Source organism: Elephantulus edwardii, unplaced genomic scaffold, assembly GCF_000299155.1.
Source record: "Elephantulus edwardii isolate Elephantulus edwardi_28Jun2011 unplaced genomic scaffold, EleEdw1.0 scaffold00027, whole genome shotgun sequence".
NCBI classification, from domain to species: Eukaryota; Metazoa; Chordata; class Mammalia; order Macroscelidea; family Macroscelididae; genus Elephantulus; species Elephantulus edwardii.
In genome coordinates, this window is record NW_006399777.1 from 16,704,277 (window position 1) to 16,719,179 (window position 14,903).

Consider the following 14,903-nt stretch of genomic DNA (forward strand, 5'->3'; position numbering starts at 1 on the left):
GTTTAAACTTAGTTTAAGAGGAAAACCATCACCTGCTCAGTGTATATCTAGTTCTATAAATATGGCTAAAAATAATAGGGGGAATGGCCAGTTTACCCTCATCCTAAGAAGAAATTAGAAAAACAAATCTATTAAGACAGCCAGCTTAGTGTAAGTGTAACCATTTTGGGATGTTTCTAGGATTTTCCATACAAAACCAAGAAGGGAGGCAATACATCTGGCATGCCATGGGGCCAAGCCTGGATGTTGCATCTGTCAGCTCACCAGGCCTAGCCTAACTCAGCCCAGGCTCTACATACTGCCCCATTCAAGTGTCCAACAATCACTGCTCTCCTCCAAGAGGGAACACATTGACCCAGGAGAGTCCATAGCTGTGCCTTAGTGAGCAAACTAGCTGGTTGAGGGACAGCGGGGGGCAACTGTCCCTCAGAGGGTTGGGGGAGCTTCTCAATGGGGACAAGCAGACAACAGGTCTATGGGACGGGCATGTTCCTGGCAGAAAGAGCAGAGAAGAGGCAGGGGTCCAGCAGAACCTCCCCAACCTCTGAGCTTGGCACCCCAGACAAGACCTAGATCTACAGAGAGTATGGCTTGGCCTCCTTGGCACCCCTCCCTCCCAACCCTGGATAAGCACCCTTCCAGTCCCGACAAGGTGGGTGTGGGCTGGCTGTCAGCCTACTCTGTGCTCGCCACACTCCCTTCCTCTTGAAGGCAGGGTCTGGCCTTTTCCAGGCTGCCCCCCTGGGGCTGGAGCAGTGAGTTTCAAGGCCCCCCTTGGTTAGCCTGACTTGGCATGTGTCTCCAAGCCCCATCTTCCCTGTAGGGTCTAGATGGGTATCTGGATGTGACTTCTAACTCTGAGACGCAGCCCCAGACACCCCGAGCTGTGGTCCTGGGCTGCACATGGCTTTCTCCAGTGGGGGCTTGTCGTATGCATCTCCAGAGACCTGGAAGTTGTATGTACAAGACCTGACCTGCTGCAGAGTCACCCCGCACCCCAGCAAAGGACTGTCGATTGACAGAGTCCCGTTCATGTCAGCTGTTAGGACAGGGGGCCAGTGGAAGCCCCAGCCTAGGCCTTGAAGTGGGGTCCCTGGGGCACACAGGTGGCCCCTCTTTACTTCCACCTGGCTTGGCCCATCCCCTCACAGCGGTTTCCTTAACCAAGTTGCTAAGCTCTCCAGTACTTTCGAAAACCACAAATACCTGGCAGCTCCTGCTGTTCAAATAACAGCCTGGATGGCTCACTTCTCCGAGAATCCGTTCCCTGCGGCAGCAGATGGAGAGCCTGCCCTGTCTGTCACGGGTCATGAAACCACAGGAAAGAGGCACGCAGCCACATCGGCATAAAGCCAGTGCCACTGAGTCGGGATAAGAGATAAATCTATAAACACAGGGTTTACAGAGCCCATTCGACGCACAGTGGCCGTAGAGGACAGAGTCGAACAGCCATTTCCTACATATTGATAATAGAGAGCTCTGGTTGCTTAATGATAAGGAATTGTGCTGCCAACCCAAAGTACCCGGTTCAAATCCACCAGCTGCTCCGTGGGACAAGGGTGGACAGTCTCCTCCCAGGTGATTAGCTGCCTCTGAAAACCCACTAGATGGTCAGCTGAGAGCTGGTTTGGACTGGATGGTACACAACAATAGATAATCGATATTTTTTTTAATATTTTTTATTTTATTTTATTATTTGTGTGTGTGTGTGTACCGTCAAATCAGATCTGACTGGTACAGGAGGAGATTGCCCCTTCTTCCCCGGCAGAGCATCTGGTGGATTTGAACCATGCACCTCTGGGATTGTAGTTGCAGCTTCTTGCCACTAAGCCACCAGAGCTCCCCTAGATAATCGATATTTTAAAAATCTTTCTTTTTTATTTCATTTTTTAAAATTACATTTCTTTTGTTGTTGCTATGAATATGCACAACAAAACATAGATCAATTCCACAGTGTTTACACGCACAATTTAGTGACATTGCGTTCATCCTGTGAGTCGTGCGACAACTTTTCTCTCTCCTTTCCTGAGTTCCTCCCTGTGAACATAATCTCAGTGTCCCGCTCAGGCTCCCACCTAATCTTTCCAGTTCTGTTGTCAAGTTGATCCCACATAGATAGATCTTTTTTATTATTATTTTGCTTAACTTTTTACACCCTGCTTAGATTTTTTTATTATTATTATTGTTATTGTTGTTGTTGTTAAGTGCCATCTAGTCGTAGACGACTCATACCAACCCTATGAACGAAAGACCTGAACACTTGTATAATTTTCATCATTTCTCCAAGTTCACAGAGTTTCTGGAGGCAAGCTGTTTCGGAAGTAGATGCCACTTCTGCTTCCAAGCTTATTTTAATCGGGAAGCTCCACCAAACAGTGTCCACCATGGGTGACCAATATCGCATCTGACACATCAGTGTCACAGTGTTCAGCTTCACAGCAAACACGAGTTACCTCCGTACAGCAATGCACAGACCAGGGCTATACCACCTACAAGAATGTTTGATTAGAAGCCTGCAGATTAAAATCACCCACCTTTGGCTTGGTGGCATCACTCTCTATCCACTATACTAGTTTATTTACAAAATTGGACTACATTGTTTTTCAGACCAGATTTTTCCAATTTCCCTCACTCCCCCACCCAACAAATTATACAACCCCATGGTTAATCCCCTCTGCTTCAAGATCTTTTTTGTAGATAATTAGGTTAATAATGGGGCTGGGGAGAAAGCAAAAGAGGGAAACTGGAATGAGTGGAAGGGAAGGGAAGAAAGAAGTCCGGGAGGGGAGGGGATAAAGCCACTAAGCGCAGGGTAACCAGGGGTCCTCGAAGTGGGGGCAGAGGGCATGGGTTCCAGTCCTCCACATGACGTCTTTCTGGACCTTCAGCCCATGCTGCCAGGGACTTTCTGAGGCAGGCACCATGGCCAGATGTGGTGAGAAATGAGGCAAGCCTGGCCCAGCCCCACGGAGCTCAGCAGAACAGATAGGATGTTAGGTCACCAAAATGTTTGATGGGCCAGTGTTTCAGAGTGAGAAAGAATTCTCCAGAGCGAAGGGGTATTTTCACTCTCGAAGTGAGGAGAGCAGCCGTATCAAGAGGGGACGCCAACACTGGAGGTGGGATGTGGTAAGGGTTTTATGGTAAACATCAGGACTGGAGAAACGCAGGCAGGTGCATGATGGTTGGAAACATTAGGGCCAGTTTGGGAAAGCGTCCAGGTTAGTGGACCCTGAAGTGGCTTAGCGTCAGGAGGCCCAAGGTGGAGGGGTCACTTCTCAGAATCTTGCATTCTTGCTTCCTCTGGAGCAGGGTGTCTTGTGAGAATCTGTCATGTTTTTGGTAAGTTTTCCACCTGAAAGCAGAGGGCTTGAAAGCCTTTTTAACAGTAAGGATGCTGAACAAGTCTTACAGTGCAGACTTTACCCAGAGAAGTTCACATAATTAACCAATCATACAGTAATTAGTCTTCCCTGCAGAAGGAGGGCTGAGAACTGAGAGAGAAGCGTCTAAAAAAACTTAGCACAGCCCTTTCCTGGTCCCCTTCCAGCGGCATGACTGAGACTTGCCTGCGTGAGAATTAGGGAGCTGGGGGGGGGCAGAGAGCTGGAAAGTGTGACACCCCCCTTTCCTCCCACCCCCCCATTCCCCACCTTCTGGAGTGAAGTCACTCCAACCAGTTTTTAAGGTAAGGTGTTGACACGGCGGCTGTCAACACCATAATGAACAGGGAGTGGAAGAAGCGGTGGGCGGGGGGCTGGGGGAAGCCATCTGAGGAGCCCAGATAATCAAGCCCTTGACCCTTTTTCCCCTCTGGGGCTCTGGGACCAAGCCAGCTTTCATGCAGGCAGCTTTAACCCAGTGTGAACGGTTAGAGCAGGGAGGGTCCACGGAGTTGAGGCGATGTTTCCTGAGTCCCATCTCTCTGGAAAGACACTTAAAGGGAGTGGAGATCCCCTACTGGTGGGAGATGTCGGGGAGCTGAGTAACATACGACCTGGGGGGAGTGTTTTCACGGTGGAATCTGGGATTCAGAGACAGGAAAACTGCGCTCTGAGGCCCTTCTCACCGTAGGCCTGGCCTTCTCCCCACAGTGAACGGGAAGGCCACGGTGACCATCGAGAGCTGCGCCCCCACCCTCTTCATGTTCATGCTCAATGGCAAACAGGAGCACGGGCTGCTGAGCCTCAGGAAAAACGGGATGAAGCTGGAGGTGTACCCCCCAACCATGGGCACCCACAAGCTGCAGATCTTCGCCAAGGGCAACTCCGAGATCTACAGCTCCGTGCTGGAATACACCCTCAAGTGCAACTACGTGGACTTCGGGGCCCAGCTGCCCGCCGAGCTGCACCAGCCCGTGGGGCCCAGCTGGTTCTCCGAGCAGATGGGCATCCGGAAGCCCTCGCACCCAGACCCCATCATCCACACCAGTGACGGCCGCTGCTCCGTCAGCTTCGGCGTGGACGAGGGCATCAGCGTCCTGGCCTCCCTGCACGGGGACAGTGGCCCTGTCACCGAGGAGACGCAGCGACGCTATATCTTCCAGTTGCACCGGGAGAAGCGCACGGAGCTCAAAGTCCAGCTGCCCCAAGCCGGCAAGTTTGCCCTCAAGATCTTCGTCAAGAAGAGGCAAGAAGCGGGCAACTACGTGTTCGTGTTCAATTACCTCCTGAGCTGCACCAACACCAAGGTGAACTGGCCCGTGTTCCCCGAGAGCTTTGGCAACTGGGGGCAGGACAATGAGCTCCTGGAGCCCCTGTCCGGGGTGCTCCCCGCCAACCGGAATGTCCCCTTCAAACTGAAGCTACACGGTGTCGCCAAGGCCCTGGTGAAGGGCCAGGACACCTGGCCACTGACCCTGAACCGCGAGGGATACTGGGAGGGCAGCTGCAGCACGGCTGGCTGCCAGGAAGTGTACGTCATGGTGCTGGAGAACGCCAACCACAACTTCTACTCCTACATCCTCAAGTACAAGGTCAATGCGCAGTGAAGGGCTGTGCTCGGCACCCCTAGCCCCTTGGCACAAACACCCCCCCCCAACTCCCAGAGAGAGCTCAGGCCGGGCCTGTCCAGGACGGACCCCAGGGGAGGGGTGCCCAGAGGCCGGGCCACCTCTGCATCTGACTCACGTCTCCGCCTCTGCCTCAGTCTCCCTGCTCCGTCATGACTGAGGGGGCAGAGGCCCTGTAGGAGACAAAGGTGCTATTTGTAAATCCCAGGTCTTGTAAGCCGTATGCCGCTGCCAGACGCCCCTTCCAGTATAGGTGCTGTTGTTGTTTTGTTGATGTGGGAGCGCAGAGATGGGACATCCGTCTGAAAACTTGTCACAAGATAGCATGAGCCTTCGCCTGTGAGGGACAAGATTGCCAAACTGAGTTGTACTTGAGTCCCAAAACCCCTTTGAAGCCACAGCACAATGTCTCTGGACAACCCTTGGACCCCTGAGAATACTGGACTGTCATATTTTCCCCCAGATTTGCCCATCCTCCCCAATCCTACTGTCTTGGCATTGCCTGCCCTTGACCTTCAAAAACCCTGAGAAGAAGAAGGTGTGGACAGGGCGTCCCCATCACTGGCTGGAGGGTGCTCACCTCCTACAGTCCCTGCTTGGAGCTGGTAAAGTGGCATGGGACAGGTGCAGGGAGGTTCCAGAAGGGCGTAGGAAGGTTCCAGAAGGTTGTAGGGTGGTTCCAAACCAAAGTGCAGGCCGTGCTCTCGTGGGAGCCCTGGGTCCTTGGTGGGGCTGGGCCTTCCTCAGCAGCCCTGCAGTCTTAAGGACTAAGACATCAGATCCTGTATTCTTCAGAGCTGCCTATGTCCCAGCCAGTGTCCTTCACAGAGAGCAGTGGAGGGAGGCCAGGCAAGAGCAGGGTCTCTGTGTAATGCGGGGAGGAGGCTCCTGTGTTAGTGAAGCTCTCTCTGCCTGCCCCAAAAAAGTCCTCCCTAGCTAAGCTACTGAGGGCAACCATGGTAGCCTTCCTGGGGCGGGGGGGCAGTATTGTACTTGTCCCTGAGGAAAAGCCCTCTCTTTTCTCCTTTCCTCCAAGAAGACAGACCTCCAGCACCCCACCCTCCTGTGGGCATAGTTCAGAGCCCTTAGCTTGCTCAGGTCTGAGAAGACCCACTGCTCACCCACCATGGAGCCTGGGGCCAGCGTTGCCATGGAAACAGCAAAAGGGCTGGCTTCAGCAAGGACAGTAGGTAAAGGATGGAGACAGGCCTGCAGGCCGCTGCACCACCATCCCTGACCGTAGAGACACCTCAAAGTGGGTCCTGACAATCACCAGGCTTCCCAGGGATCCCCCTGGCCACCTCCACTGTGCCCTCCTCACAGGACATATTCAAGAAATGATCCAAGAGTGTTTCATACACACCAGCCACCACGGCAGGTGCTGGGGCTCCAGCCGTGAAGCGAGTGAGCCTGGCCCTGGCACCGAGGCATCAAAGAGCTGGGAGAGGTGGGCGGCCAGACACGCCACAGCCATTCCCAGCCCGAGGGCTGTCCAACGTGTCAGGAGCTCAGCAGAGACCACCGTCCACCTGGGCTCCGCTCTTCAAAGGTTACCACCACCACGGACCCAGCCCAGAACCAAGTGTCCTCCGTCCAGTGGGAGGCAGCGAACCCAAACGAGTGTCCCGCTGGTAAGCTGGGCAGCACTGGCCTGTGTCTACTGCCTTCTGAGGACGCTGCCAGCAGGCTGCCCTGCACATGTCACTTAGACCTGAAAATCCGCAAAGGCTGGAAGCGGTAACCGTGCACGGCACCATGGGGAAACAAGGGGGCTTTTCACACCTTCTCAGCAGCCTCCTCTCCTGCCATCAGTTTTTATGAACTGCAAGAAATATCTGGTGCATCATCAAGACAATAAGTGCTTCCAAGGACGTATGTCTCTCACCAGGCCCAAGCTGGCTGTCTCAGCCCATGGCCCAGCTACTCATGCCAAGATCAGCCCCTGTCATCATTGTGTTCTGTGACATGCAGAGGATGCCACCAGCCACCAAAGGAGCTGTCCCAGCAGCCAGCGACAATGTCTTCCCTGAGTCCCCACACAAGTTCCTGGGCGGTGTCACCAGCCACACTTTTTTGCAAGACAGCTCATAGACACAGTCAGAAAAATCCCCTGCCCTGCTCGCCACTGCAGTCAAAATACATGCAATGAGATACCATCCTCATGAATTTTTACACGCATGCTGCTCAGGGTGAAAATCAGGGGTTGCATTGGAAATCAGGGGCTGCGTTTTTTTTGCAAGCTTTCCTTGAAATTCCAGCTTTGTTTCCCTGGCGCCGGCGGCGTGGCGCGGGCGCCCCCTGGTGGTCGCGTGGAGGAGCTGCGGGTCTCCTCGAGCCTGCCCGGATTTGACCCTGAACTTGGGGGGCGGGGAAGCCATTGCTGAGCTGTCCCCATTCACTTCACTGGGTGCTGTCTCGTGGTCACCTGGCCGCGCGCCTCCTTGTGTGTTCATGGAGCATTTGAACTGTGAAGGGAGCCCTGGGGACTCTTTGCCAACGAGAGAAGACGTGGAACGTGAGAGGTCCCGGTGGGACAGCTTGGACCATATTGATTACTATGCCAAAGAAGGATTGGAACTGCTCAAACTCTGGCACGGTTTGCCCCCACCCAAGACTGGCAAATCCTGGCACGCAGCCTCCCCCCACAGGCAGAGGGTGCAGAGGGCAGGAAAGTGAGAGCATGGGGTGTGGAGGGGGGGGAGGGACACAGAGAGGTCCCATAGCAACAATGCACTTCTGAAGACCTGGCTTCCACCACCAGCACAGCCAGAGTCTGTTTCCAATCTGATGTGACCGTCATGAGTCCACCGTTGTACAGCCCGCAGGGATGACAAGGAAGGCCATAGATAAGCTGAAGGTTTGAGGCCAGACACAAAGAGCTCTTCCCTGCTGTAAGCAGGACGAAGCTGCCAAGGAGAGTTTGGGCACCCTTCTTCCCAGAGGCCTGGAGGAGCAGGAAAGTCTTCCACCGGAGTAGGTTAGAGATGCCATGCTCACCACGAGGACAGGGCCCTCCCCAAGCGAACTAGCCTCCAGGGAACGAGGTTGACCCGCAGCAAACAGGGTTCGTGGTCCTGCCACGTGGCTTGCTGTTGGCAGAGTGGCCAGGGGTCTGCGTTTGTGCCCACGTGTCAGTGTCTCCACGGTCTCGGATTTCCTCTCATTTGGAATCATCGCTGGAATCAAAGGACATGATTCATCCTTCACAGTGTGTGTGCCTCGAGCTGGAAGGTCGGTGGCTGTGGCCCGCTTTCCTCCACATCGTTGCTGGTGGTGTTTTTCAATAAAATTTATATTCATTTTTATCCAACAATGTAATTATCGATTCCTTCTTATCACTGCTTTGGCGAGGCAGGGTGGGGGGGGCACAGGCAGGGAAAGTGAAAAAAGACTTTCATGTTCAAAGGAAGCCCTAGGGAGTGAAGGGGGGGAAGGAATCAATATCTCAGCCATTTGAATGTGATGGTGAGATGCAAATAGAATGTCAGGCAAATAGCTATTTCACATTAAAGAAAACATAATTAGGTTAGCTCCGTCCCCTCCACGGCTCACGCGCCTTTGAAGAATGTGACTATAATGTTTCTCTCATTGAGTCTTGTTTAACTTGAAAAATTTTCAATCAATCCTAATTCCTTTTTCTTTTTTTTCTTTTTTATCCCCACTCTCCTTTTTCGGGGGTGTTAGGGGAAAAAAAAATACATACCAAAACCCAAATTGCCCGTCAGCGTTATTTTTCAATATATGTATATATGAGTGTATATTTCCATGACATTCATATGCATATAGAAACTTTTCAACAGGTTACCTAAACACATTATTCATAATTTAGACAGTTAGGGAAACACAGAAAAATGAAACTCCAGGCACCTCTAAGAAGCTGCTGTCACCATGGAGACCATTCTCGGAGCTGTGGTGTGAAGGCAAAAAAAAAAAAAACCCCAAGAAACCAAACTTATGTTCCCAAATCTGGCCTCGCTGGGCCCTTCGTTGCAAAAGCCACAAAAAAGAGAGCCTGGCTTGCTGCTGTACGGGCAAGTGGATTGTGTTTTTAACAACATATAAAGAGAAAGTCAGAAGACAAAGCACAGTAGGAGAAACACTTCAAGGATAAGAAGAGTCTGGAAACGGCCACCCCAAGGTTGGAATGGATGACCTTGAACATCCCTTCCGGTCTGGAGAGTTTGTGATGCTGTGTCTCTGTGACCAGGCGCTGGCAGTTGGTGGGCCGAGGTCTGCCAGTCATGGATCGCACGAAGGGCCCTGCTGTGTTAAGAGCCAGGCCCGGAGCTTCCCCACGGTTCACTTTGCTAGCCCACTCTTGGCTGAGCACAGGGGGCTTGGGAAAGTCCAGCAGAGGGGCCGGGGGCCGGGGGTGGGAAGCCAAGGCCCTGACAGCATGTTAAGTCTCTGTGATTTTTTTTGGTGAGAAGAATGACAGAAAACTCAAGTAGCCATCAAGACGTTCTCACTTGGAGGCCCCAAAGGCATTTCTGAGTCCATAGATGCTGAACTGAAGTCATTCTTCTCCCCAGAATTGCCTCCAACTCCTGCTGCACTCCCAGCTTGATAAATGCATCCCATCTACCCAGGTGCCTGAGTTAGACCACACTCACACTCCCAGTGGTCACGGGTAAGGCCTCCTTCTTCCTCTCTCCTCTCCCCACACCCGCTGTGATGAACTCTGGTCCATTCCCACAATTCTCACGCCTGGCCTCTCCCCAACCTCGGCTTCCACTCTGTTTCACAGCCGACACTCTCATTCAGGCCTCATCATCTCTCAGCCTGACCGCTGTGACTGAGATATTGATAGCTGTTTGGCGGTAAACCCTTGCCAACCTCACCACTGTGTGTGTATATGAGTCTGACCTGTGAACACTGTGTTAAGATGAGGCTGTCCAGGAAAGCCTTCTAGAGCTCACCATTTTTGGTGGTGACATGATTTCCTCCAGGAAGTGGTGGAAAAGGCAGATCTTCAAACCAAAACTGGGCTTAATAGGAAGGCAAGAAGAAACACAAGCCAAGCCAGGTTACCTATATATGCATGATGTTGTTGTTGTGTGCCATCGAGTCACCTGCAACTCATAGCGACCCTATGTACAACAGCCCTAAACCCCGCTCTATCCTGTGCCAATCTCACTGTCTCCAGCACACCTACCCCCATTACCCCAGTCACTGAATCAATCCATCTCATCAAGGGTCTTCCCCTCCTGCGTTGTCCCTCTACTCTACCACGCGTGTTGTCCCTCTCCAAGGACCTGTCTCTCCTTACAACATGTCCAAAGTATGTCAGACAAAGCCCCAGAATCCTTGCCTCCAAGGAGTAGCCTGGTTTAACCCTCTCTAGGATGAATCTGTTTGTTTTCTTGGCAGTCCATGGTACATTCAATACTCTTCTCCAGCACCACAACTCAAAGGCATCAATTCTCCTTCTATCATCCCTAGTCATAGTCCAGCTCTCTGATGCATAGCAAGTGATTTGCAAAGAGCATGGCCTGTATCAGGCACACCTTAGTCTCCAGAGTGACACCATTGCTCAAGCTTATTCTTCATTGTCATCTGGTCAATCACATTGATCATATGTTCAGGTGTGTCTGTTGGGATCTTCTGGAAAGCAGATGCTGAGACTAAATTAGAAATGCCAACCATTTCTTGGAAGACTTAAAAGAAGGTACTGGAGAATAGGGGCAGAGAAAAAGAAGACCTTCAGTGAGGTGGATTGATGCAGTGACTACAAGTTGTTATAAGCTATCAAGTTACCTGTGACCTCATAGTGACCCTCGTACCGCAGCTCTGAACCCTGCCCTATCGGGATCCTGTCTCACTGACTCCAACACACCTACCCCTATGACCCCAGTTACTGTGTCAATCCATCTCATTCGCGTCTTCTTCCTTGTGCTGTCCCTCAACTCTTCCAAGCATGAATACCTCCAAGGACTGGTCCCTCCTGGAAACATGCCCGAATTCAAGCCTCTTGTGTTATGTACCATTGAGTCAGAACAGACCCATCACTGATCCCCAAGCGGGTTTTCAGAGGTGGTAAATCACATGGGAGGAGCTTGCCCATCTTTTTCCCATGGAGCACTTGATGGATTTGAACTGTATGCCTTTGGACTGGCAACACAACTCCTTACCACTAAGTCACCAGATTGTTGTTGTTGTTGTTAAGTGTAGACAACTCACAGCGACCCTTTAAACAAAAGACCTGAACACTTGTATAACTTTCATCGTTTCTCCAAGTTCATAGAGTTTCCGGAGGCAAGCTATTTCAGAAGTGGATGCCACTCCTGCTTCCAAGTTTGATTTAATCGGGGAGCTCCACCAAACACCATCCACCATGGGTGACCATTCTCGCATTTGACACATCAGTGTCACAGTGTTCAGCAACCACGAGTTACCTCTGTGAAGCAAATGGACAGACCAGTGCTAGACCACTTAGAATGTTCGACCTAAAACAATTAAAACCAGGCCTGAGGGCCATAGATTAGAATCACCCACCTTTGGCTTGGTAGTATAACTTTCTATCCACTAGGCCAACAAAGCGCTCTCTTACTCACAGCAATTCTATGAACAACTGATCTAATCCTACGCCATCCCCACAATCCGAGACATGCTCGAGCCCATTGTTACAGTCACTGTATCAATCCATCATGTTGAGGACTTTATTTTCTTCTCTGACCTTCCACTTGGACCTTTAGATTAGAAATGACTGCTTACTGGTCAAATGGTGAAGACAGAACTCTTCTTTTATGTGTGAAAGAAAAGTAATTGTTAGCCATCTCTTGCCCACCTTCCAAACAATTTTTTAGCCTTTCAAAGACCTCTGGAAAGGGCTGGTATTTTGGTTAATGTTGACAAGCAAGCTGTGAGTTTTGTTGCCAAAAGTTCTCTCCTATGGAATCACCCCATTTCCTTTCTTGCCCCCACTCACACCTTCCTGCCCCCACGCACACTTTCCTTAGTCTCAGGTGATCACGGAGAAGTCGGGAACCTGGGGCCTCTCAGTCTGATTAAGCCCTTCTCAATGGAAGCTCAATTTCACTTTAATGTCTCCTAGAACTGCAGCCTTCAATATGGATTGAGGCTCAATGTCAAGAAGACAAAGATTCTCACCACTGGGCCAATTGGCAGCAACAGGATGGATGGTGAAGAGATTGAGATTGTTCACAGCTTTGGTTTGCTTGGCTCCACAGTCAATGCTCTCGGCACCAACAGCCAGGAAATTAAAAGACGTATTGCGATGGGAAAGTCTGCTGTTAGGGACCTCTACAAAGTACTGAAGAGTGTCACTGTGGAGACCAAGGTGTGCCTGATATAGGCCATGGTCTTTGCAATCACTTACTATACGTCAGAGAGTTGGACAATGACTAGGGAAGATAGAAGGAGAATTGATGCCTTTGAGCTATAGAGAGGAGTATTGAATATACCATGGACTGCTAAAAAAACCTGAACAAGTTCATCCCGGAGAGGTTTAAACCAGGCTGCTCCTTGGAGGCAAGGATTCTGAAGCTTCATCTGACATACTTTGGACATGTTGCAAGGAGGGACCAGTCCTTGGAGAGAGATATCATGCTTGGATGGTGGAGGGATAGCACAGGAGCGGAAGATCCTCTATGAGGTGGATTGATTCAGTGACTGGGATAATCAGAGTGGGTGTGTTGGAGACAGTTAAATTGGCACAGGACAGAGCAGGGTTTAGGGCTATTGTACATGGGGTCGCTATGAGTCACAGGTGACTCGATGGCACATAACAACAACAACAACAAGGTTGTTCTACTTTCATCAGAGTCCAAGCCCGTCTTGTCCACTGGCACCTCTCCATCATGCAAGAAAGTGCCTTACATTTCGATTTAGTGATCAGTGCACATTGATTGTTCATTTTCAAAAGCAAAATAATAGTTCCTTAGATCAGTTACTTGTCTGTTGGTCAAAATAATCATTCCAAATTCAGGTCAAAATCAGTGCCATCGAGGTGATTTCTACTCACAGCCCCCCCTGGAGGGAGCTCTGGTAAGGAGGTGTACAGTTACCCCAAAGGCATGCAATTCAGACCCACCCACTGCTCTGAGGAAGGAAGAAGACGAATTTCCGGCTGGAGGGTCCACTGTAAGTCAGTTCCAACTCAAAAACGCATAACAAAACAACATAGCAACTCTGCAGAAAAATGTGAAACCGCCTTGTTTCAACTAACTAGAAAGTCCATGCACAGCAGTGAGCTCTTTTGCCCCAGGGGGGAATGTCTGTTTACAGAAAGCAAAAATTGCCACCTGGTGGAAAGCGTTGGGGGTGTTTGCCTAGAGGAATCGGGGGGGGGGGTGTCACTGGCTCATCGATCTCTGAAGCCCTAACACAGCCCCAGAGTGCTTTGTTTCCATCAAGTGGCACGGCTGACTGCCTCCGTGACACAAGGAATCAGCGTCATTCCACCTGGGCTGCTCGGGGACCCAGGTCGGGAAGCCCCCTCCAGATTGGCAGGGAGAACAGTGGTGGAGAGGCTGGTGGAGAGGGTGAACAGAGGGGTGGTCACAGCCTTGAAAGGGCACAGACAATTGGGCTTCGTGACTAGCAGAGTGCAGGCGTTGGAAAAGATGGAGCAGTATCTTCCACCATGTGGGTAAAACGTTAAGGGCAAATGAGGACACAATTCCTTAAAATGAAGAGGGATTGCCGACTGGCGCCTCAGTGAAATAGAATGCCGTGCTGGTGTGTGTGTGTGTGTGTGTGTGTGTGTGCTTGTATGTACTTGATCCTTGGTGGCTCAATGGTGGAGCAGGAGGCTATTAACCAAGGGGCTGGCAATTCAAACACACTCAGTAGTGGGGAGAGAGCTCTGATGGCCTGTTGTTGTTGTTGTCTGTTGCTGTTATTTGCCATTGAGTCACCCGCAACTCATAGTGACCCTCCGTACAATAGCTCTGAAGCCTGCCCTATCCGGAGCCAATCTCACTGACTCTGACACACCAACCCCCATTGCCTTAGTCACTGTATCAATCCGTCTCATCTGGGGTCTTCCTCTCCCGTGCTGTCCCTCCACCCTTCTGAGCATGATGTCCTTCTCCAAAGATTGCCCTCTCCTAGCCACGTGCCCAAATTATGTATGATGTAGCTTCAAAAGCCTAGTCTCCAAGGAGAAACTTGGTTTCACACTCTCCAAGACAGAATTATTTGTTTTCTTTGTGGTCCATGGTATGTTGAAGACTCTTCTCCAAGCACCACAACTCGAAGGCATTGATTCTTCTTCTGTCATCCTTAGTCATTGTCCAGCTCTCTGACGCATAGCAAGTAATTGCGAAGACTATAAACCGGATCAGGTGCATCTTAATCTCTATACTAACAAAATCGCTTCTTCTTAGTACTCTGGAGAGGTCCCTGACAGGAGATTTACCTAATGCAATTCATCTTTTGATTTCCTGACTGCTGGTGCCAAGAGTGCTGACTGTGGAGCTGAGCAAACTGTAACTGTTAACAATCTCAATCTCTTCACCATCCAACATGATGCTGCCAATCAGCCCAGTGGTGAGAATCTTTGCCTTCTTGATGTTGAGCTTCAATCCATATTGAAGGCTGCAGTCCTTGACCTTCTGCAGCAAGCGCCTCAGGTCCACCTCAGTTTCAGCAAGTAGAGTTGTGTCATCTGCATAATGTAGATTATTGATGAGTCCTCCTCCAATCCCAATGTCACACTCCTCTCATGAAGCCCAGCCTCCTGAATGATCTATTTAGAAATGTCACTGCCAACTCAAAGGCAGGCAGTTCGAATCCACCAGCTGCTCCACGGACGATGCCAATCTTCCATCTCCAAAGACGGGCAAGCTCCTCCCGTGCAATTACTGTCCCTGAAAATATGCCAGAGGGTCAGCTATGAGTCAGCTCTGCCTTGGCAGAAGAGGAGGAG

At 50.8% G+C, this 14,903-nt stretch overlaps 1 protein-coding gene across 1 annotated transcript in view; it reads left to right on the forward strand.

Moving 5' to 3' along the window:
- The window catches only part of KY (kyphoscoliosis peptidase), a 57,702-nt gene extending 52,712 nt beyond the window's left edge, over positions 1 to 4,990 (forward strand). Inside the window, exon 11 of the mRNA XM_006883370.1 lies at positions 4,095 to 4,990. Within this exon, the coding sequence (XP_006883432.1) occupies positions 4,095 to 4,990 (896 nt within the window). The remainder of the gene's footprint in view (positions 1 to 4,094) is intronic.
- The last annotated feature ends 9,913 nt before the right edge of the window (positions 4,991 to 14,903 follow it).